The sequence below is a fragment of the Notolepis coatsorum genome (genome assembly GCF_963971535.1).
Source record: "Notolepis coatsorum genome assembly, chromosome: 3".
Lineage (NCBI taxonomy): Eukaryota > Metazoa > Chordata > Actinopteri > Aulopiformes > Paralepididae > Notolepis > Notolepis coatsorum.
In genome coordinates, this window is record NC_140167.1 from 103,890,089 (window position 1) to 103,914,487 (window position 24,399).

Here is a 24,399-nt window from a genome sequence, read left to right on the forward strand (position 1 = left end):
GTGAGTAGTGTTTGCTGGCGGGCTCCACTTGTCTGTTAGTGCTATGGGGGCTACTTGACAAAGTTTATGGAAACCGGCCCCAGGCTAGGGTCCTTTGTTTAGCCACCTAGGCGACAGAAGGCCTTGGTCTGAAGACCATTATAGTTTTAACTAGTGGGCCGCGACCATTGACACTGGTGATCCCTGTGTGTTCTGGACGAGTGGATTCTCTCTGTCACCGTGTTAAGGCCCCATCTTTCATATCCAAATGAGAGTATTCCTTCACGAGGGGATATGTGCATGTAATGTGCGATAGCGGCGGATTCATGTTCAAAGTCAGCTACACAGGCCAGTTGGTACTGTGCTGATTCCGTCGGATGTGGTAAAGTCACCGTTGTGAAGCGGTGTTGACATCTTGTTTTCTCTTTTCTCTTAAAAAGTGAGGAGAGGTTCAGAACGGCGGCCTGTCTGGGTGAGTGTTATGTCATTGTTTACATGTTCATAGCTTACGGTTAGCCAGTCAGCTGTTAACTGCTGCGTTAGCCTGCTGGATCGCTGTGTGGCCTGCTTAGGGCCTACTATTAGCCAGTCAGCTGTTAGCTGCGGGGCTAGCATGTCGTGGTCGCTAGGTAACGTTAGCTTGCTGCTATGGGCCATGGCTGGCGCGGGGTAGCTTAGCTTCTCGCGCGCCGCCGTGAGCTCGCTTCTGATCGCGTGTGTCGTTAGATCGGCGTCTCGCGAGCAGAAGCAGTAGCACCCGAACGGTTGGAGCGGCCGTTAGCTTGAGGCTATTCTGTTGAACGTGCTTTGATTTTAACATGTTTTACACTCTTGACCACGACGTCATCCTTGACAGGGGATGTTTCGTCGACCCTGCCCTGAGCCAGGACGGCAAGGTTGCATCAACAGGGGACTGTAGTGCGGGTTGGGGCGGTGACGCTGCCCAGTTCGGACAACACAGGAGCGACTGTGTTCCTACGGTGTCTGTGACTGCACTTCGCTGATCTGCGTTCCGGGTAGGAACGGGGTTGACCAGACCTCATAACACGTCTTCTGGTTTTACTTTGCTAAATGTATTGTGAATGACGGTGTTTTTCCCAAAACGTGTGTTGCTACAATGCATTTAGGATACGTTGCGGGTTATGTGTGAGCTGTTTTTGTCACTGGCAGTTAGCTTCTCCGTGCAAACGGGATGTAATGATCTGGTTGTTGTGTGAGAAACACGGCCGTGTACTCACAACTAAGGTAACTAACCTATGAAGCTATGCTTGGTGACAAGTGAGTAAAAGAATGTTCTTTCTCAGACTGTAATGACAATGAACAGTGTGTTCACACATTAACAGGTTTTCCTGTTTTAACTGGCCGTATTGAGGGTAAAATAGGAGGATTGTGTTTCCCCCCCGGTTCCCTGGGGACTTTTTCATCCTCCTATCAGACATGTTGTGCATTAATTGTGTCTTTTGTGTGGTAGGGATACGATGTAACTCTTAGCTTGATTGCTGAGGTTGTGCTAAATCTGCTGGAGAAACTTATTTCCTAAAGGGAAATTGGTTTGGTTGCTGTCATGTGTGCTTAGCAAGGCCTGTGGTCGATACTAATCAAGAATGATGTATTCTCTCATTGTGAAAAAAACGGCGTTCCTCTGTTGAGTGTTTTTGCCATTTTTTGTAGGTGATGATGGGTTGTGTGTGTCATGTGACCTACAACTGGGTTGTACTGGCCACAGAAGCACATGTGTATGTTGGACCGGGGTTCTTAGAGCCCTCTCTATTCTGTGTTTTTCCTTAGTAAAAATCAGATAGCAGGTTAGCTCATGCGCTGTGTGGAGCTGTGAAACGCTTCATAGAGCTGACTATGACTGTGTCATATTCTCTTTTTGTCGTTACATCGTATCATGGGTGTGGGGTCGTAAAGGGGTGAACTGGTAACCTTTCCTCTCCCCATTGTTCTGTCGGTCAGGGGTACACCCCCTGTCCTTCAAGGTTCCCGTCACGTGGCGGTTCGGCACGTTACGGGGGGGGGGGGGGAGGGAGTTCCTGGTCCCACGGCCTGGTATATTGGGCATGTGCACCGCAGGAATTCCCCCGCCATAGAGTACGTCACCGTGCGCGTCTCTGTTGGTAGGACTTCCGTGTGCTGTTCAGGTCCATGTGATGGATCTGTTTTCAGGGGGGGTGGTCAGGGCTCCTCCTCACCAAGCGCCTATTCAGGCCTTCTGTGAGTTCGGACTCCTTCTTCCATGTGAGGAAGCCTCCATCAGAGTACAGAGCCTTCCTCCTCAGATTGTCAAAGTGAGTGGACCCTCTAGAAGGGTCCTTTTCTATTGTATGTATATTCGATTCAATTCGTTTATTGAGTGTGTATGGGTTCAGTGCCTCTTCCCCGGAGGCCCTAAAACCAGTTTTTTACATGGCTCAAGGTGCAATATATTCTTTTCAATCTGTACAGCTCGCGTGGGAAGTCTCTCTGGGGATCCCCGTCTCTTTCCTATGGGAGGGTGGTGGGATGTAAAAATGTGAACATTTTTTACCCCGGCTGTGTAGACTGGGATACATACTGTTGATGCTTCCTTCTTTCTATTCGAGAAGTGTTGGAGTTAGGGAGTGTCACACCCCTCTTGTCGTTCCCCTGGGCGCCTTGGGGATTCAATGACGGGTCTAATTAGCCTGTTCATTGATGGGGGTGTGTCCCGACGCACGTATAGTGCTAGCTCGCTGTAAACAGGCGATTGACTGGCACGCCTTGGTTGCTTGTGGTTGAAACAGCGTTTTTATAAAGCAACTGAGATGGGGGTTTTTCCTCTTCCGACGACCACATCCCATGACCTGGGTGGGTTGTCGACGGATTCTCGTTCATGTCTGGGGGATGATGACGGGATGGATCTGAACATATGTGGTGGGGTCTCACGCCCTTGGGGTGGGCCACCAGGCGCGGTTCGTCCGAACGTCTGGGTGGCGCCTTCTTTTCATGTTAAGATCAACACGCATATCTGCCCTTCTCCTGGAGTAGGCATGTCGGCGTGGTTAGGGCACGGGACTGGTTCTGGTCACGCTGGTCCAGATCAGTTGAACCCGTTGTCCGCCGGGGATGCAGATCTGCTGTTCTGGTACCCTGAGGGACTTGGGCTTTTTTCAGGGGGAAAAATGCCAGGTCGGTCTGGGTGTCACAGGGTTAAGCGCTATGGAGACCCTGGTTGGGTATGTTTTTACTCAGCACTGTCGTCATGGCTTACAGCCATGCCATTCTGTACGCGCTCGATCTCGTCGGATCTCGGCCGCTACACAGGTTGGTCCTGGTTAGTACTTGGTTGGGAGACCGCCGGGGAATACCAGGTACGGTGTGCTTAGGGGCTGGTTCTCCATTATTTTTCGCTCCTCTCTCACGCATGGCGAAGAGGGGCCTGTGGGGGTGGTTTTTTGACCTCCTCTGGTGACCCTGTGCTTCCCGTACCGCCAGGCCCGGTCCGAAGTGATGTTTGCGACCCGTAGGCCTGGGTTAACCCTTTTTGGAAACTGAAACACTTGTACTGCGGTATAGCCGGTGTATACCCGCAGGTGTGTTTTGGAGTTTTTTCTTGAGGGGTTATAGGAACAACCACCGCATTGGGTAACACCGAGGTGGTTGATTCCCTGGTGTGTTGGAGCAGTGTCAACTCCCGGGTTCACCGTTTGAGGGTGCCCCTGCACGTTCATGACGTCTGCCAATCGTGTCAGCCTTCTCTGCCTCGACCCCTCTGGGTGGGGGTTTTTAAATGGAGGCTTGGTCATGCAACACCGCCAGCTTACGCTCCTTCCGCCGGGGCGGCTGTGTTCAGCTGTCCCCTCTGGCGCCTGTCTCGTCCGCAGTCTCCAGGCTAGGGTTAACAGCCTGTTGCCTGGTTTTTCCCCGGTGCGCTGCCTGCTTCCGTTGGTTAACCTTTTTTGTGTGCTTACGGCCATGCTGACTGCCTGTTCTGCAGGGTCAGTGTGCCAGGCGGTGTACTATTGGGGGGACAGGGCCCGCTCGGCTTACGGCCATACCAACCTGAACACGCCCGATCTCGTCCGATCTCGGAAGCTAAGCAGGTTCTGGCCTGGTTAGTACTTGGATGGGATTCCGCCTGGGAATACCAGGTGCAGTAACTGAGGGGCCTTTGTCCGAATACGCTGGCGATGTGGGGGGCGGGGCACTACGTGCCCACCTGGTGGGGTCTTGATGCTGGCATCATGGACTTCTCCGGGCCCCCATTCTAGGGAGTCCAGTCCTTTTGGTGGGTCTGGGTCTTCCTTCGTGCTCCGCTGCTACGGCCTTGCCACGGGGTTGGGTTTGCCCTTGACCCCGTGATTCTGGGGGCAGTAACGAGGTTGTTCCTCCGTTCGTTCCCGGGTGGCATGCGGGTTGTGCGTGTGTGTAGTCGTGGGGTCAAGCCACGGTCTGCTCACCCTGTGCGTTGAGTTGCTTGAGTGCCTCTTCGCACGGTCGGGTCCGTCGCCCTCCCGTGAAGCCCCTAATAGGGGGGGTGCCCGCCATTAGGGTGGGTCGGGGGAGCTCGGCCCTCCCTGTTCTGATGGTTTGTGGGGGGCTGTCAGCGGGGTGTATTTGTCGGCCGTTGGCTCTCGCTCGGCCTCCCTTGTGCAGAGAGCGATGCCGAGCGAGAGCGATACGATACAGAACGTTAGGTTATGACTATAACCAAGTTCTGTTAGTATAGCGACGCTCGGCATCCGACGCCGCTGCAGCCTTTGACCTCGCCTTGTGGCGAAAGCTTGGGAAGGAGGAGAGTGGGTGGCCCCACCCCTGCTTATATGGGTAAGCTGATAGGGGTGTGGTCAGACGAATATTGGGATTAAAGGTACATTGTGGTCTTTATTCAGTGCGCGTGCACGTATGCGAGATAGTGCAGAGAGCGATGCCGAGCGTCGCTATACTAACAGAACTTGGTTATAGTCATAACCTAACGTTTTTCTTAATCCTACTATGAAGAATATTCTTTCGAAAAAGGAAAAATTATTTTCACATTTTGTCAGTAGAAGTAATTTGCTAACAGTGAGCAAGATATTTTCAATATTCTTAGAATATCTCGCCAGTAGGTAGTACAGTAGGTCATTGGTTCTCAAAGTGGGGTCCGGGGCCCCCCAGAGGACTTTGAGGGGGTTCCAGGCGGTCCCCAGAAAAATGGGGAATGGTTTTAATTTCACTAAAATTCCATTCACAAGTGTGATGGATCACGGTTTATGTGGGTTTTATTTTAGTTTATTCTAGTGTGCTTTGGATATATTTTGGGTTATCTCTGGTGAGCTGTCAATCACCAGACACCAGTTAATTGCCATGCGGCATTGGCAGGTGTGTGGGCTTGATTGCCACCTGATTGGTGTCAGCTGTGCAGTGCCTTTAAGTAGGCTTGGGTGACTGTGTTTGGATGCTTGTCCATTTCATGTTTTCCATCAATAGCAGAGGAGTGTCCCAAGCTCATGCTTGCATGTGTTTTCTCTGTAGTGCTGTTGGTTTTTTGTTGTTTTCAACTGCTAGGCAGTGGTGGCTACTTTGGGTTCTTTCCCCAGTAACTTTAAGATTCCCCTTTTTGTGTGTGTGTCCTACACCACCCCCAATCCGGACAACAAGAGGTTAGCACAATGAGAGAATATGTTTTTTACGCAAATGTCCATTTAAAAAAATGTCAAGCTCCTGTGGCCATCATCGTGTTTAAACATGGCGGACCAGAGAAAACGGCAACAATGAATACATTTCTCCAAGTAAGGTAATTAACTTTGGGTATTATTTTACCATTGTGTTCACGCTTCACTGTTCTTGTTCAGTCGAACTCGGCCCGACTGCGTGATTTAACTAAAGACGCACATTTATTTATGTAACATTATGTTACATAGCGCAGTTGCAATACTTATTTTGTACAGCAATGTTCCACGTACCAAACATCTGACTGTATGAGCATAGAGTCAGCACAGCATAATGATACGAGGTACAATAATGTCACAATGATTGATGTTTTTGTTTGCGGAGAGCTACAACGGCCTGTCATGTCGCTGATGAAGGAGCCTGAGTGGTTATTACTCATTGGGCTGTGATCATTCTCCTATTCAATCACATGACGACCTTGTCATGATGACTAGGAACATCGGTCAAACACTATTATACTTGGGAGTAGGGAGTAACTAAGGCTTTGTTCAGACTGCAGGCAAATCTGATTGGTTTCTACCGTGATTTGAGCTACCGTTAACGATTGTTGACAGCCATATAACGATAGCTAACTGTTATGTTATGGGGGTCATCTCTATGTTCCCCGTGTCCTATGTTCCTCGGGTCCTATGTTACAAATCATAAATGTCAAGTAGCTAGGTCTACAACTCGCAATAATTCAGTAGAATATAGGCGAGCTCTAGAATATAAAGTCGGGCACCCGAAGCTAACGGCAGGCTTTTTCTCACTCTCAAATAGGACTACGTCTGATTCGGGAGATAAATGAATATTATTATAAATCTGTGAGCAAACGGACTGATCCAGTCCATGTCAAATATGGTTAAACTGCCGCCTAATATTTCACTGGAATTTATCTCATCCTGGAGCGGCCTGGAACATAGGACCCGGGGAACATAGTGAAGGAAATCGATGATTTTCATTTGGTTTATAACCGATATATAGAGAGGATAATACCATTATCATCATTTTGAGTAGGTATGTCTGTCTCCAGTCAAACTGGGCAGAGGGCCGTTATCAGCTGGGTGAAACGGAGCGTCCAAACAACAGCCTAATTAATTGAGTTGATTTGTTGATCCTGAAGGTTGATTAAGGAGGTCTATGTTTTTCTATATGCATATAATGTATATATATATATATATATATCGGTGGGTGACAGCGTCTACTGAGATGAGCCTATAGATCTCAAAAGTAGCTGGCAGTCAGAGAGTGTGTGGCGGAGGAGGCTGTGTTGTTTAACATCAACAGCTGATGGCCACAGCATCAAGGTCAGTGTCTACAGCAGCGCTGGCGACACAGAGCAGTGTGACCACAGAGGGGGAATAATATCAACTTTGCCGTTGCTATAGTGATCTGGGTCAAATAGCTGTGGTCAAAGATGGCCGTGTCACATAGTAATGAGGAAAGGGGGGCGGGCCTGTCATTAATGATGATGATGATTGTTTATAATGTGAGTGTTCTTCCGCGTATGGGTTTAGATCTAGACACGAAGCTGACACGAGCGGACGTTGATCAGAGACACGCAGGGGGGGGGGGGGGGGAGGACTGACGTGGCACGACAACCATGAAGGCTTTTGGATAACAGCTAGGCCGCGACGACCCCGAGCGGGGGTGAAAGGAGAGATCATTAGAATAATGAATTTAGTTTTCTTCCAAAGACTTTTCGAGGACAATACAATCTGATAACATCTGATCTGAGGCTTTTGGTTTATGTAATAAACAAAAAATTTCAAGAAGGGTACTACGCTGTCCAGTGTCGAATACTTATGGTTACGGAGTTGAATTAAAGGGGAATGACACATTTTGTACAGCCAGTATGAGAAGACGTCAAAGAAATAAACACAACGCAGGGTTAGTGGATGGAGAGGTGATAACACGAGCCAAACAGATGAAGAGGTGATACTGGCTGATTGATCAGGATCTAACCGCTGGTGCGCGTTTGCCGGATATTTGCAAAAGACTTTTCAATAACGCGACGGTGGTGAAGAGCGTGGGGGAGAGGCCAGCCATGAGAGAGGGCCATGGGGCCGATCGATGGACCACACCAGAAACAGAGCCGTGGAACCAGATGTGAGTTTCATTGGCACGCACGTTACTGTTATTGATCTTTAAGCCAAATAAAAACACATATGTACATCCGTAAACATAATTAACACACACCTAGGCCAGCTGTAATGTGTTTTGAAGACACAGAGGAAAAGCCAGAGGGGGGGAGTGTGTTTTGGGAGAGCGGCAGAGATGCAGAGTGTTGTTTTGAAAACCGAGAGGTTTTATCTACAGAGAATGAAAACAAACGGGGCCGGTGCAGAATCGTAGGAGCGAGATGAGAAGAGAGGCAAAGGGGAGATGTTCATTTAATTAAAGGGGCGACATCGTATTTAGTTGATTACTGTTCAAACACAGAAGGCGGGAAGGGGGACTGTGAGGTGAAAGGAGCAGTGAACAACGTTACGGGTGTGGTCGGTAACCAGAGGCATTAAAGGGACAGTGCAAAAAAAAATAGCCAGTTTTGTGTCTCCACAGTAATACAGAGCCAGTGCTCTGAAGGTCGGCAGCTTGGACAGAAACTCCAACAAGATAGCTGAGGGAGAGGCACAGAGACAAGATGTCCGCAAGGCTCTACAGGGAGATAAGGAAGAACTAGAGACCAAGGAGAGACACGTCAGCGAAAGTACTCTAGACTGAGTGGGCCACCATCTAGGGGTGGGAGTGGGTAATGCAGGCAATTATTTGAAGATGGATATCTGCTACCATCTAGTGGCAGAGAGTGGTCTCTGCTACCCTTTTAGTGAGTCGGCTGTCATCGAGGGTTAGTGAGGCAGGGAACCGATGGACTGCTCTGTGTTTAGGATAGAGCGACGGACTGCTCCAGGGCGATGGACTGCTCTGTGTTTAGGATAGAGCGACTGGCTGCTCCAGGGCGATGGACTGCTCTGTGTTTAGGATAGAGCGACTGGCTGCTCCAGGGCGATGGACTGCTCTGTGTTAGGATAGAGCGACGGACTGCTCCAGGGTGATGGACTGCTCTGTGTTTAGGATAGAGCGACGGACTGCTCCAGGGCGATGGACTGCTCTGTGTTTAGGATAGAGCGACGGACTGCTCCAGGGCGATGGACTGCTCTGTGTTAGGATAGAGCGACGGACTGCTCCAGGGCGATGGACTGCTCTGTGTTTAGGATAGAGCGACGGACTGCTCCAGGGCGATGGACTGCTCTGTGTTTATGTTAGGGCGACAGACTGCTCTGTTGTATGTTAGAGCGATGCTCTGTTGTATGTTATTAATATGATAATATTGATAGACAAGTTAATTAAATAGAGTTTAATTATACAATGGATTAAATAAGAACTTCACAGAGAGATGAGGTGCAGTTAATTAAATAAAGAGGGAGTTTGATTTCCAGTTGCGCCTTCTCACACCTGATAAATAGGGCAAGAGTTTTCAGAAGACACGGTCACCAGAAAGAACTGGCGCGGGCTGGGGGCCAACCGTGGGACGAAGATAGGGCGACGGAAGTGGGTATCGGTAAGCTGCTGGTGTCACGACGGAAGACGACAAACAGAGAACCGCCCTGTAGGACAGAGATGGGTGTTGAGAAGGTGGTAGACTAATAGATAACGATAGCGCCATGGGCTGTATGACACTCACAACGTCAACACAGTCTGAAAGGGCGTGGCCATGGCAGTGGCTTGCAGAGAAAATATATATAGAGAACTGGAGAGGACAGTGGAACGAGCTGCAAGTCCAAAGCCATGGTATAATGGAAAACACAAAGGAAGGTTGTGTACAGGAGACTGCTGGTGTTGTTTTTCTGCTTTCAGAGTCTGGAGATGACCGACAGCGAGCGAGGGAGACCACCGACAGCGGGTGGAGACGGCCGACGGGGCGGAGTCCAGCGGTCGCAGGCGGTGTTGCTCCGGGAAGGATGAGGCAGAGACCAGGGCCTTTCGGTGGAGACGCTGTTTCGAGGCGCTTGAAACAGAGATTATGGGCGGGTTTATTGTTGAATCATGGACGAACAGGGACTTCCTTTCAGAGTCAATCAGGAGATCGAGCGACAAGACGACAGCGTCAAGTCCTGTGTGTTCATTGATAATAATTTACAGAAGTAAGAGATTGAGGATTTATATATAGATATATAGATATATAAGGTATATATATAGGGGGGGAAATTTATGACAATTTCCTGTAGTATGTTTAATATAGTCCTCTCGGGACAGGTAAACCATTTCTCTAGCAGGATCAAGGGAGGAGGGAGTTTATCTCGGGACCACAAAGAAGGGAGGGTTTTCTATCTGAAGAGAATAATTCCCAAAGGGGGAAGATGGACATTGCAATGGGTAGGGAAAAACAATAAAACAACAAGATAGAATTATTGGGAGCAGACAAAGGGGCCATGTCATGATCTGAACTTTCTGGACAGTCCTCTGGCACCACCTTGTGGTTTATCGGGGAATTAACTCCTGTCTACTGTAGCCTCAGTCCTGTGGTTCTATTTGTCATGTCTGTTCTCTGCCTTATTACTGCCTATGATTTGGTGTCGTGTATTCTGCCAGCATATGCTGAGCCCTTAGTTCTTGTTTTGTAGTGTAAGCCTTGTGTAAATACAAGTAAAGCCTTTTGTTGAACTACATCCTGTTGTGTCCTGCCTGTCTCTCTACCCTCGTCCTGTGATTGCTATTGGGTCCACACCACCACCGAATCACCACAGAACGAACAGACCATAATTGGACCCAGCAAGCAGGACAAGGGAGACTTGGCACAGCCACTACCCCAGAATGACGCGACCAAACCGGGATTCAGCGGACAAGGGGAGAGACCAAGCGACCGCCGTATTGCTCACCATGGAGCGCTTCTTCGAGGGAGGGAGCTTAACTGTATAACTTTTATGATAAAGTAATAAATGGAACGTTAGACTTTTTCTTTTCTACTCCCCCAAAACACAATATGGCGGAAGTCCGCCAACCTTCTCTCCCCTACAGCAACTCAAAAGGGACAAACACCTTACATACAACAACGCATAATAAAACATAGAACAGTCCATTATATTACTAATGTCGTTTTTGTGAGAGCAAATGACAATTGTGCATTGTGCTAACGATGTTAGGTAATGTAATTTGTAATTTTTTTGTCATTAGACAAATTGATTAGCTAATCTAACTAAATGGACTAGCAATCAGCTAACGTTAGCTGCTCTGATGCACTTCCGACTCTCTGGATTTGACACCGCCGCTGTGTGTAGTGTTGCAAGTGACGCAAAAGACACTTTGAAATCCTATTTGAGTGGCCAGAGCGTCCGGACTGAGACGCAGCTCTAGAAACTGATTGGAATCGCATTTCAAACCACCTCTAAAATCTGGTTTGGATCAGATTAGCTAAATTTGGAATTCATGCGTTTTTTTTTTGCTGTCTAGACTTTATAAAATCCATCTGGATACAATCTGGATAAAAATGTATTTGGGCTGGCAGTCTGAACAAGTACATTTACTCAATTAATTACATAGCACTTTTGCACATTTGTTTTGCACTACAGGTAGAATTCTTAACATCAAATACCATTAAGTCAAAGTAAATGTATAACTCTGTATAAACATTATGAAACATGTATAAATAAATATATAAATACATTTAGCAGAATTCCTGCTAAATCAGATCAGGAGAAACATCATTCCATAGAGGCTAAGCATCTCTGTGTTGAACATTTCATATTTGAAGGTTAATGCATTATGGTATCAGGCTGTAATCGACAACAGGATAAAAGGTACGTAATATGTATGTTATAGCCATAAGTAATACATTTACGTATTGTATTGAAAATGTTGGGGGCCCCAGTGGGCGAACCACATAATGCGCTGAGCCGCGGCACGGCCGACCCGGGTTCGATTCCCGGACCCGTCGTTATTTGCCGAATGTCTTCCCCCCACCCTGTCTCCCGTTCCTCCCCTCTCTCTCACCACTGGACTGCCCAGTAGTAAAAAGCGATAAACACTAAAAAATAAATCTTAAATTTTTTTTTTTTTTTTTTTACATGTGTACGTATTACAAATATGTACATATATTCAAATTCTAAATGTTAACTTTTAAAGTTTTCAGAAGACTTGTTCCCCTGCTGGGGATCAAACCCTAACCTTAACCCTAACCTTAACCTTATGTCTTAACCATAACCTTTAAGTGAATGTTACAACTTTAACTCTAATCAAATTTTAGACTATAACTATAATCTGTGACTGCAAGGATTGCTGGTTCAACTCCTGGTTGCAGCGTTTGTTTTGGACTTTTGCCGATACGATACGTAAATATATTACCTATAGCTATAACATAACGTTGTACAAACCAACCAACCCCCGCCCGGTGGTCACACATACTCCTTCTGAACACCTAATAGAAGGTTAAAGGTAAGTCTCACCTGAGTTAGCATCTCCTGCTCATGCAGAAGCATGAGTTTGCTGGCAGAGCCCTCGGCCCGCTGCTCCAGCATCAGAGAGAAGTGCTCGATGCTCTTAATGGATAGCTTCTCTTGTAGGGTCAAGATGACATCCTTTATTTTTTTTTAACACACACACACACACACACACACACGCACGCACGCACACACACACACACACACACACACACCATGCACGCAGATCCATAATTAATACAAGAGCACCGCAGCCTGCATGAGCCCAGCACTGCCGCATGAGTGTGAGGTGTGTGCGGTGGTATAGGAGCGCAGTGCAATACGCCCACTCACTCGTCCATCATTTCCATGTGTGACTAAGCGTGAGAAAAATGGGAAAAATAAGGAAACGATCTGAAGTTCAATTCAATGGTTTGACGTGTACAAATTTGGAAATTAAATACTGTATGTATCGCATATTTCTTTTAAACTTTTCGACTAGGAGCTCTGTTCCGACATCTCCATGTACTGTAGTTAATGAAGTCGGAGCTGCCTTTTCACCCATCATAACTGAGTCAAGATAAGGTTGTGCAGAGACCACAACGATGGAAGGAGTTTAAACTTCGTAATATACTGCACTTACAGCATGCACTATGACTAATGTAGGTGTTAAAATTAACAGGAACATGCCAACATTATGGGAAATGCGCACAGTCTTCTCCAGACTCAGACAAGAAGATAGATACCAATTTTGTTCAGTAGAAAGCTATTCGGCTGCAAGCTAGCCTAGCTTACCACAAATAAATGGAAGCAGATACGGACCAGCTAGCCTAGCTGTTGGCTGAAAACACCTCTCCCTGAGTTTTAAGTTAGGTTAGTGGTCCCGTTTCTGCTTCCATTCATGTGTGCTAACACACTGAGGCTACCTTTAGACGAGCGTTTTGTGAACAGAAACCGCAAAAGTCATCTTGCGGTTTCACTTTTAATTTTACGTTTAGACGAGCGTTTTGGAGTGGAATTCTCCGTGCAGACGACGCTGTAACGACGGAGCCCCGCTGTCACACGATTGGCGCATATGTCACATGACGTGCTGTGAAGACCCGCCCTACTCTGCCTCTGATTCGCAGACTGTGGATGGGGAATGTGATTGGACCAAAGCAGAGTCACTCGCAGACAGTGGGTCCACTCACGCCGCGGGACAGATTCTTGTGTATTTAACCCTTTCACTGCCACACGACAGCCGGTTGTGTGATAGTAAAGGGTTAACCTTCTGTCGTGTGGCAGTGAAAGGGTTAAAAGTACTGCCAATGTAGCCTTCAGGTGATCTCCGTTGAATATACTTGCTTTGTTTACGTCTCGGCTACTGGCGCATACCTGCTACCTGTGACGTAAGCAGTACGCGCGACCAGAGCCGTGACAACCCTTTCGTCATCGTTTTAACAGATTTATACAGTTTAACAGTTTAGACGAGAGCGCAAAGCTTTTGCGTTTCTAGGAATTCCACCCTGGAAGGTAGTCTCACTTTTTTGCGGTTTCACCCCGTAAAAACGCCGTTTCCGTATAAACGAAAGGCACATCCGAAAAAATATTTTTGCGGATTCACCTGCTAGCGTTTCCGTCTAAACGGGGCCTGAGAGGACATTGGTATCTATCTATCTAGTCTGACTCTGGAGAAGACGGTTAAGCGCATTTTCCACAATGTTGGCGTATTCCTTTAACATCGCTCTCCTGTAGACGATACGTTGCTCTGTGTGAGCCAAACCACGGCACCTCTGGCACTCACCTTAATGGACGTGTTACTGTCGAACTTAAAGGATTTGGTCTGCCCGTTCTCCAGGTAGACTTTCAGTACATTTGGCATAAAGAGAAGGGAGTTATCCTTCACAGTCTCCTGGTGACGCAAAGAGAGAAGAAATAAAAAGGTATATAAATCACATCTTTTCCTATCGATTAGTTGATTGATTAGTTGTGTCAGTGGAAGTCAGGGGGAGGATTATTGAATGTTCAGGGAGCACGAGGTGACCTTGACCGTGACGGCCCTGAAGCGTTAAAGGGGCATTTTTTTTTACCAAAAAAACAATGCCGATTTATTTTGCACATAATCTGACACACATCCAAAAAACGAAACAGTTTTGCTCACATTAATTTAGTTTGACAGTTATTGAGAGTAAATGAGTTTGGCCACCAGTGCTGTCATCGAGGACATTGAATCCTTGTGTTGTGTTAATTACAGCTCAAGGAAATGATAAGGTAGCGACAGGAGGTAGAACGGTCATCTGGTAATCGGAAGGTTCCTGGTTCGAGTCCGGCTCCTCCTGGCAGTGTGTCAAAATGTCCTTGAGCAAGACGCTTAACCCCTAACTGCTCCCGATGAGCAAGTTGGCACCTTGCATGGTTGCCTTTGCTGTCGGGTGTGTGAGTGAATGGGTGAATGTGGGACATCATTTGTAAAGCACTTTGGATAAAAGTGCTATATAAATACAGTCTATTTTTTCATCTACATCATTTCATGGTGCTGTAATTAACACAAGGATTCAATGTCCCTGATGACATCATTGGTGACAACTGTATTTTAATTACTCTCAATAACTGTCAAAATAAATTAATGTGTGCAAAACTGTTTACAGTTTTTGAACGTGTCAGATTATGTGCAAAATAGAGCTGTCAAATTAGCTCTATTTATTTTATGCATGATGCAAATGTTGTATTAATTGTAAAAATGTTATTCAGTCATACCAGTTCAAATATCAAGAAAAATAAATGCAATTTTGGTTCAGAGTGAATCTTCATTACTGACATGCATTTCTTGTATTTGTATGTGTCTGTCCCCCAATATGCCCAGACAATGAAAATAACCTCTCTCTCAGTACAAGGTTGGCAACAGATTAACATTGGACTCCATTCAGTTGCATTTGTGACACTGTTTTGATTCCACATAGTAGAATGTAGTTTTTGTGACCCTTTATTTTTCCCCACACAATTACAGTACATTGTGTGATTTGCTTTAGAAGTGCGAGAGATCCAGGGAATGTTCTTTGAGTAATGGAAAATGTTGTACAATGTGTTTGTGTGAGGATTCGCCTGTTCCCTGGACCTTTTTTCCCTGTCTCCTCACCTCACCAGCCCCCACCCTTGTGAGAACTTTTCCCTGCCTCCTACTCTTCACCAGCCCCCACCCTTTGAGATATTTTCCCTGCCTTCTACTCTCCTTCACCAGCCCCCACCCTTGCGATGATTTACTCTCCTCTACTCTTCACCAGCCCTCACCCTTGGACTACCTTCACGCAGCTGTCATAGTTTATGATTAGCGCCCCAGAGGGCTTTATATACCTGGACCTCCCTTCCAGTCCTGGTCGGGTCATTCTGTATCTGTGTCTGTGTTCATGGAGTTCTGTACGTTACCATTCTGTACGTCACCATCACCTGCCGCGTCTCCGGCGTGAGACGATGGCCCAGCCATCACCACCTGTCGCCGTTTGCCTGGAGTGGGACACCGTCTTCGCTCTCTAATTCTCTACGGGAGGTTTTCCAGTGTTCCCACTCCAGACGTCAAGGCGGCACGCCATTGCTCCCGATTCCACGGGAGGAAGGCGTCTCTTCGTGATCCTCGTTCCTGGGGTGAGGCTCGTCGTCGCTCCCTAGTATTCCACGGGAGGACGGCGTGTTCCCATCCCGGTCCCCTGGGACCCCCTTTGTTCTGCGCTGCCCGTCTGCAGCATCCGAGGAGGAGGAGGAGGATCTCCGTGCCCGGCCCCCGCTGTCAGGCCCCTGTCTCCGTGCCCGGCCCCCGCTGTCGGGCCCCTGTCCCCGTGCCAGGCCCCCGCTGTCGGGCCCCTGTCCCCGTGCCAGGCCTCCGCCGTCGGGCCCCTGTCCCCATGCCAGGCCTCCGCCGTCGGGCCCCTGTCTCCGTGCCCGGCCTCCGCTGTCGGGCCCCTGTCTCCGTGCCCGGCCTCTGCTGTCGGGCCCCTGTCCCCGTGCCAGGCCTCCGCCGTCAGAACCCTGTCCTCTTCCCTGTAAGCAGCTCTGGCCCTCGCCCTGTCCAAGGCCTTAACCCTGTTCTCTGTCCCTGTCTCCAGCCCGCCTCTCCGGGCCTCTGTCCCTGTCCCCCTCTCCAGTGCCCCTGGTCCTGGCCCTGACACTTAGCCCTGGTCCTTAGCCCTGTCCCTTAGCCTTAGTCCCTTAGCCTGTTCGCCTCTTAAAGGCACAGTGCCGCATTTTCCAGATTTCCTTGTCTCTAGTGTTTTTGTGTTCTCCCTTAAAGGGACTGTGCCGCTTTTTGTTCTATAATAAATATTTGCCCTGTTTTGGCTTACTCTCATACCTGTCTTGTGTTGTGCGATTGGGGTCGGTTTCAAACCATAACAGTACGACCCGACCAGTCGACGACCCCAGCCAGCACAGACAGTGTATGTGAGTTAGCCCCTGTTAGTTCCCTCTAGTTCCCTCTAACCCACTCTAGCTCCCTCTAGTTCCCTCTAGCTCCCTCTAGTTCCCCTGTTAGTTCCCCTGTTAGTTCCCCTGTTAGTTCCCCTGTTGACTCCCCTGTTAGCTCCCCTGTTAGCCTCGTTAGCTCCCCTGTTAGCTACCCTGTTCCCCACAGCTAGGACTGTCCTTCCAGCTAGCTTGTTCTCCTTTGCTAGTCCAGCCCTGTCTGCTAGCCTAGCTCCGGCAGCTAGCGCAGCCTCTATGCTAATGTAGCAGTACAGCTAGCATAGGCCCTGTAGCTAGCAATGCTCTGGCAGCTACCCAGTCCCTCTGCTAGCCCCACTTTAGGTGTAGCTTCCCCTGCTAGCATGGCCCAGTTTTTTTTTGTTTGTTGCCTTGTCTTGTCCTCTGCCCCGTCATGTTAGTGTTCTGCCCCGTCATGTTAGTGTTCTGCCCCGTCATGTTAGTGTTCTGTCCGTCATGTTAGTGTTCTGCCCCGTCATGGTAGTTTTTCGGTCGCCCGGTGGCTCCCGTGGAGGGGGAGGTACTGTGAGGATTCGCCTGTTCCCTGGACCTTTTTTCCCTGTCTCCTCACCTCACCAGCCCCCACCCTTGTGAGAACTTTTCCCTGCCTCCTACTCTTCACCAGCCCCCACCCTTGTGAGATCTTTTCCCTGCCTTCTACTCTCCTTCACCAGCCCCCACCCTTGCGATGATTTACTCTCCTCTACTCTTCACCAGCCCCCACCCTTGGACTACCTTCACGCAGCTGTCATAGTTTATGATTAGCGCCCCAGAGGGCTTTATATACCTGGACCTCCCTTCCAGTCCTGGTCGGGTCGTTCTGTATCTGTGTCTGTGTTCATGGAGTTCTGTACGTTACCATTCTGTACGTCTCCGGCGTGAGACGACGGCCCAGCCATCACCACCTGTCGCCGTTTGCCTGGAGTAGGACACCGTCTTCGCTCTCTAATTCTCTACGGGAGGTTTTCCAGTGTTCCCACTCCAGACGTCAAGGCGGCACGCCATCGCTCCCGATTCCACGGGAGGAAGGCGTCTCTTCGTGATCCTCGTTCCTGGGGTGAGGCTCGTCGTCGCTCCCTAGTATTCCACGGGAGGATGGCTTGTGCCCATCCCGTTCCCCTTGGACCCAGGCTCGTCGTCGCTCCCTAGTATTCCACGGGAGGACGGCGTGTTCCCATCCCGGTCCCCTGGGACCCCCTTTGTTCTGCGCTGCCCGTCTGCAGCATCCGAGGAGGAGGAGGAGGATCTCCGTGCCCGGCCCCCGCTGTCGGGCCCCTGTCTCCGTGCCCGGCCCCCGCTGTCGGGCCCCTGTCTCCGTGCCCGGCCCCCGCTGTCGGGCCCCTGTCCCCGTGCCAGGCCCCCGCTGTCGGGCCCCTGTCCCCGTGCCAGGCCCCCGATGTCGGGCCCCTGTCCCCGTGCCAGGCCTCCGCCGTCGGGCCCCTGTCCCCGTGCCAGGCCTCCGCCGTCGGCCCCTGTCTCCGTGCCCGGCCTCCGCTGTCGGGCCCCTATCCCCGTGCCAGGCCTCCGCCGTCGGAACCCTGTCCTCTTCCCTGTAAGCAGCTCTGGCCCTCGCCCTGTCCAAGGCCTTAACCCTGTTCTCTGTCCCTGTCTCCAGCCCGCCTCTCCGGGCCTCTGTCCCTGTCCCCCTCTCCAGTGCCCCTGGTCCTGGCCCTGACACTTAGCCCTGGCCCTTAGCCCTGGCCCTTAGCCTTAGTCCCTTAGCCTGTTCGCCTCTTAAAGGCACAGTGCCGCATTTTCCAGATTTCCTTGTCTCTAGTGTTTTTGTGTTCTCCCTTAAAGGGACTGTGCCGCTTTTTGTTCTATAATAAATATTTGCCCTGTTTTGGCTTACTCTCATATCTGTCTTGTGTTGTGCGATTGGGGTCGGTTACAAACCATAACAGTTTGTTGTTGCGATGCATTGAGGTCCATCGTTTGGTTTTAATGTTTAAAAAAACAGGGTGAACCTTTATAAGAGTCAAGTTGGATACTACGCTGTGTGGGTACTCATATTACTGAGTAATGTTACATTCAGCAGGTCAATATGGCCATCTGTTGTTGCCTATTGGGCTTTGCCACGTTATGATTATTTGCAGCATATTTATTTTATGCTGAAGTTCAAGTTATTTGTCACAATAAAATACAGATATTTTACGATTAAATGCTTGTTTCTGTATGAGCCCCTGAGTGTGCTTCATACAGTAAAAGAAAGTAAGTAAAAAAGCAGAATGCAGTACCTTTGTATTTCCAGACAGTATTTGTCATTTTGGTTATTCATTTTATTTAATAAAATAAACAAACATTTGCATATACAGTACAAGTAAGCATACCACTCCCATGTTGATAAGAGTACCGGTATTAAACTGTTGAAAAATATCCCTTTAACATTTTGGTTCATCGCTATAAAATATTTGTGTCGATTGACAGCCCTGATGTAAGAGACTTACTGGGACCTGGCCATTGATGATGACCTCCTCCGCAAAACGGACTTTCACCGGATTTGACTTTAACTTGGCCTTTTTGGCTGCGCTGATGAATGCAGATTTGGGTGACTTGAAGAGAAAAAAAGAAGACAGACAAAAAATAAAGTCAAGTTAATTAACAGTCGTTCTCCTTCACTGGAACTATACTAACTAATTTTAACCTTGTCATCCGAAGTTGTAGACATTGTAGGCATCTTACATGAAACAAGCTAAACAAAGCACAAACTAGACAAAAAGTACTGGAAAAACTTACTTGGTAGACTACTCTAGAATCAATTTGAAGTTTATTGAAACAGGTGTTATTGGGTTAAGCCACTGGCAGACTTTTTTTTTGTTTCAAGAAATAAAAGATTTGAAGACCCAAAATACTCGCATGGCTTTGAGTTAGCCAGGCTACAGCTCCAGCTCTAGCAGCCACAGCACCAGGCTACAGCTCCAGCTCTAGCAGCCACAGCGCCAGGCTAACAGCTCCAGCTCTAACAGCCACAGCACCAGGCTACAGCTCCAGCTCTAGCAGCCACAGCACCAGGCTACAGCTCCAGCTCTAGCAGCCACAGCGCCAGGCTACAGCTCCAGCTCTAGCAGCCACAGCACCAGGCTACAGCTCCAGCTCTAGCAGCCACAGCGCCAGGCTACAGCTCCAGCTCTAGCAGCCACAGCACCAGGCTACAGCTCCAGCTCTAACAGCCACAGCACCAGGCTACAGCTCCAGCTCTAGCAGCCACAGCACCAGGCTAACAGCTCCAGCTCTAACAGCCACAGCACCAGGCTACAGCTCCAGCTCTAGCAGCCACAGCGCCAGGCTACAGCTCCAGCTCTAGCAGCCACAGCACCAGGCTACAGCTCCAGCTCTAACAGCCACAGCACCAGGCTACAGCTCCAGCTCTAGCAGCCACAGCACCAGGCTAACAGCTCCAGCTCTAACAGCGCCAGGCTACAGCTCCAGCTCTAGCAGCCACAGCGCCAGGCTACAGCTCCAGCTCTAACAGCGCCAGGCTACAGCTCCAGCTCTAACAGCGCCAGGCAGTGACTCACGTCTTGCATTCACAAAGTCAACAAAGTAAACAGATACACACACACAGGCCTATTGAAGTGTGTGTTCCTCTTGGGGGATTTACTCTGTGTCTTTTGGAATTAAACCTTTGAAGATGGGAGGGGGAGAGAAGCAACTCACTGGGTACGGCTGAACCACCGTCAACACTATGGACTCCTTACAGCTCCTGAAGGACAGAACACACACAAACAAACAACACATTGTTTAACTGTTCCTCTTTCAGAATTGCCTTTGTTCCCATCAAGTTGTGTTTAAAGTTGGAGTACTGATGATCATTGCAGAGAGGGAGAGAGAGGGAGAGACATACAGGTGTTCTGGGGGGGACAAGATGAGAGCGATGTCTTAAAGGGGTACTTCACCAAATAACAATGCCGATTCATTTTGCACATACTCTCACACACGTCCAAAAACTCTAAACAGTTTTGCACACAGTTATTGAGAGTAAATGTGTTTGAATATGGCCACCAGGGATGTCATTGGGGACATTGTATCCTTGCGTTTTGTGTCAATTACAGCACCATGAAATGATAAGGTAGCAGTCCCTATTTGACAAGGTATTGCTATCTACATCATTCCCATGGGGTGTAATTAACACAACACAAGGATTCAATGTCAAAATGACATCACTGGTGGCCACATTCAAACTCATGCTCTAATAATCTCAAACTAAATTAACGGGGTGCAAAACTGTTTAGTGTGTGAGATTATGTGCAAAATAAATCAGCATTGTTCTTTGGTGAAGTGCGACTTTAAACGCACTCCAAGCTACTTGTGGCCTGTGTGGTCTACACGGCATAGCTACTGTAAGTGGCGACATTGCACGTGGCCTGAGTGACTTTATGTATAGAGTCTGAGCCCAGAGCTGCGCGCCCCCAAGAATTTGTAACAATGCGGATGAGGCCACAGAGGCCATGTTGCTATGATTGTCATTGTTGTGGTGAGAGAACACACACTCTGCTTTGACAGAAATAACTATAAGACAATCTGAACGCTCATGGAGAGGGCGTGCGCCGTCTACACCATAAAGAACGCACATACCGCAAGAAGTTTGAACTTGTTTTAGAAATGGTGTCAAATGGTAAAAACAGCGGTATGGGGCCACCGCAGCAAGAAGTCTGCCACCACTACACTTGCATTCTTCATATTATACAAAGTTAATGTATGATATTTTGTAAAATACAGACACATTTGACCCCTGAAACACAGACCCCTGAAACACAAACAAATAATGAGGCTAATATACCCAATTAGCGGCTTTATCATAATAAAGTACTCAAAAGGGAGCAGTTTTATGGCTGAGAAGGAGAATACTACACAGTAATTTACAGCGCCCAGTCGAGGCCTAAGGGGCAGAGATGGAGAGGCATCAACATGGACATATTTCATAGCACAAATCTACCGTTTACCCACCGCAGCACAGGTCACACGAGGACCCAGCCCTCTGAGCCAGTCACTCAGCACAAGTCACACGAGGACCCAGCCCTCTGAGCCAGTCACTCAGCACAGGTCAAAGACATACATTTAACGAGACGCATGAAAAAACAGCAACACCTACACACAGTTAAATCGTGATGAATGGGACAGGTCACACTACAATACTGGACTGTAACTAACTAACCGATTGTTATTTTAAGGTTGTAAACCTTGGAGAAGAAATGTGATGCTTTAACATGTTGGTTCTCAACGTGGGACTCGGGGGTTCTTGAGGGGGTTGCAGGGGGTACCCCAGAAAATTGGTAATATTTCAACTATTATTTAATTGAGTAGAAGTGTATACTGTGTATACTGTAAGAATAACTATTCCGTGCACGTGTTTCACTATCTCCACTGTTATCTGCCCACCTACAGTATAGACAATTATGTGATAATTAATCTTCTCAGATGGGGGTCTCTGAGACAACATCTTATCAAATGGAGGTCTGCGGCATCAATGTGGGGCTCCTTGACACCAAAAACATTGAGAACCACTGCTCTGACACAATAGAAGCAGAGCTGCAACCATAACATGTGACTAGTGCAGTGCTTGTTCGGGGGGCATTTCGGAATGTTGGCCCCTTCGGAACGGGCCAATTGCTTGGCTCCCAGTATTGCTGCTTGCAACATTGCCCGGGCTGTGCCCATTCAGAGAGTGAGGCTTTTTGGAATGCATGCCCATTCGGAGCGGGCGATTTCTTGGCCCCCGGAAGGGCTGCTTTTTGAGAACCGCTCATCCGATCGACCTCACACTTGACACTGCACTCCCTTGGATCTTCAGAAATACACCCGCCAAATGTAAAGTTAATTGTTATAGTGCCACCATCTGGCCAAATGGCACTAAATCTGACACTGCACCCCCCTGGGTCCTCAACAATACACCTGCTGTGTGTGAAGTTGATCGGAAGTACAGTTCTCAATATATGCAAAGGACAGACAGACACACACTATAGCGCCACTGTCTGGCCAAATGGCACCAAATTCTACACTGAGATCAACAGTTCTCAAGAAATGTAAAGAGCAGACAGACACACGCAGAGAGGGATTCCTTCCTTTATAGTTAGATGTAGATGCCACACTCTCTCAATGCTTATGCTAAACATTTAAAAACATAAATTATAAACAAATTACGTTATGGTTGTAGAAACCCTCATTAGGTCTGAGTTATTTGGCTTTCAGATTTTATTACCCACATAGCAAATTTGGTCTAGCCCAGTGACATTACCCCTTACACCAGACCTGGGCATTGTACGGCCCGCGGGATGATTCTGACCGGCATAAGATTACATAATAATAATTAATTTTTTTTTTTTTTTTTCTTTTACTTTTTTTTTATGTCAACGTTCACACGCACAATATACGCTTACCTAGGATTTGACTTGATTCAACAACAAAGCAGTCGGGGCAAGCCGAAAACGGTCGAAAGTGTGGTTATTTGATGTTTGGATTTCTTTTTTCACAACTGAGGTAGGTAGATAAAAAAAATTGAGGCTAAAGTACAGAAAAAAGGTACCGTTGGGTACCGGTATCGATTCACAGGTACCGGTACCGTATCGGTTTAAATGTGAACGGTACCCATCCCTACTGAACACACAACTGCAGGGCAAGGGCATTTTTGCTCATGAAATGCATAGCCATGTGAAAGCCTTCATGACAAAGTTGCAATTAATTTCAAGGCAACTAGGCAGCAACGATCTCAAACACATGAAAACCCTGAAAGAAGTCAAACCATCAGCTGATCACCGGCACAGGTACTCATCCATGTTGGGAGCACTGGATGATGAATTTTCAAGGCGTTTTCAAGATTTCAAAAAGGTTGAGGATGAAATGCAGCTGGTTTCCTCTCCCTTTACCTGCAGTGTTGATAGTGCACCCACTGATGTTCAGCTTGAACTCATTGACCTGCAGTCTGATTCACTACTGAAAGAGCACTTTAAGTCAGCATCACTGCTAGAGTTCTACTCTGCTCTCAAGGAGGAGAACTTTCCAAACATGAGGAGACATGCTCAGAAGATGTTGGTTCTCTTTGGATCCACCTATATGTGAACAGACATTCTCAGTCATGACGTTTACCAAGTCCAGGTACAGATCCTCTCTCACTGATAAACATCTGGCAGCTGTGCTTCGCATATCCACCTCAGACATGCAACCTGACTTTGATGGACTTGTTAAAGCTCAACAGAGACTGGATTTATCACACTGAATGAAAAAAAAAAAAGAGCTGAAGAACACTAAAATGTGGAAATATAACAAGTGAAATGGGACTATTTTTTTTCTTTTTTTTGCACAGTTCTGAAAACATTAAATGTTTAATATAGGCATGTAAAGTAAAAAAGGCTACTGGGACACTTTTCTTTACACAGTTCAGTGACATGTCTTGTTTATTTTGGCTATAAGATGATGTGATGTCTTTAGAAAGCTAAGAAAATCCTTGTTTCAATAGTATATGAAACTCAAAATAATAACTTTATTTGTATAGCACTTTTTCATACATGCCCTTTGTTATTAATGTTTCACATTTTGTTTATCATTTTGGAAATAAATTCTATTTGAATAAATGATATTTTTGAAAGCTAACCTCACCTTTTAATTGCCAAATAATAACATACACTCTTACCAGGGGTCAACACAATGCCATTTACTGCTTTTTATATAGAAATAAAATGTATATTATGCATAATTGAGTTTGGAATTTTGGCCCGGCCCTCCAACATATTTTCAGTTGCTCATTCGGCCCCCCGGGAAAAATAATTGCCCACCCCTGCCTTACACTCATGAATCATGAAGCAAAGAATGATGCCCCATGGGTGGTCCAGATCTGGAGGCCAGAGCAGGACTGCATTATGTGGGGCTGTTTTCCACTAAAAGGCATTAGTCAACTAATATTTATAGG

General features: G+C 47.7%; 1 protein-coding gene across 1 annotated transcript in view; it reads right to left on the minus strand.

Annotated features, from left to right (window-relative positions):
• frmpd4 (FERM and PDZ domain containing 4) overlaps window positions 1-24,399 on the minus strand; it is a 273,467-nt gene that overhangs the window by 22,860 nt on the left and 226,208 nt on the right. The window contains exons 5-8 of the mRNA XM_084310242.1: window positions 20,154-20,199; window positions 18,944-19,048; window positions 13,831-13,938; window positions 12,075-12,206 (exon numbers count right to left, since the gene is read on the minus strand). Of these exons, the coding sequence (XP_084166368.1) occupies window positions 12,075-12,206; window positions 13,831-13,938; window positions 18,944-19,048; window positions 20,154-20,199 (391 nt within the window). The remainder of the gene's footprint in view (window positions 1-12,074; window positions 12,207-13,830; window positions 13,939-18,943; window positions 19,049-20,153; window positions 20,200-24,399) is intronic.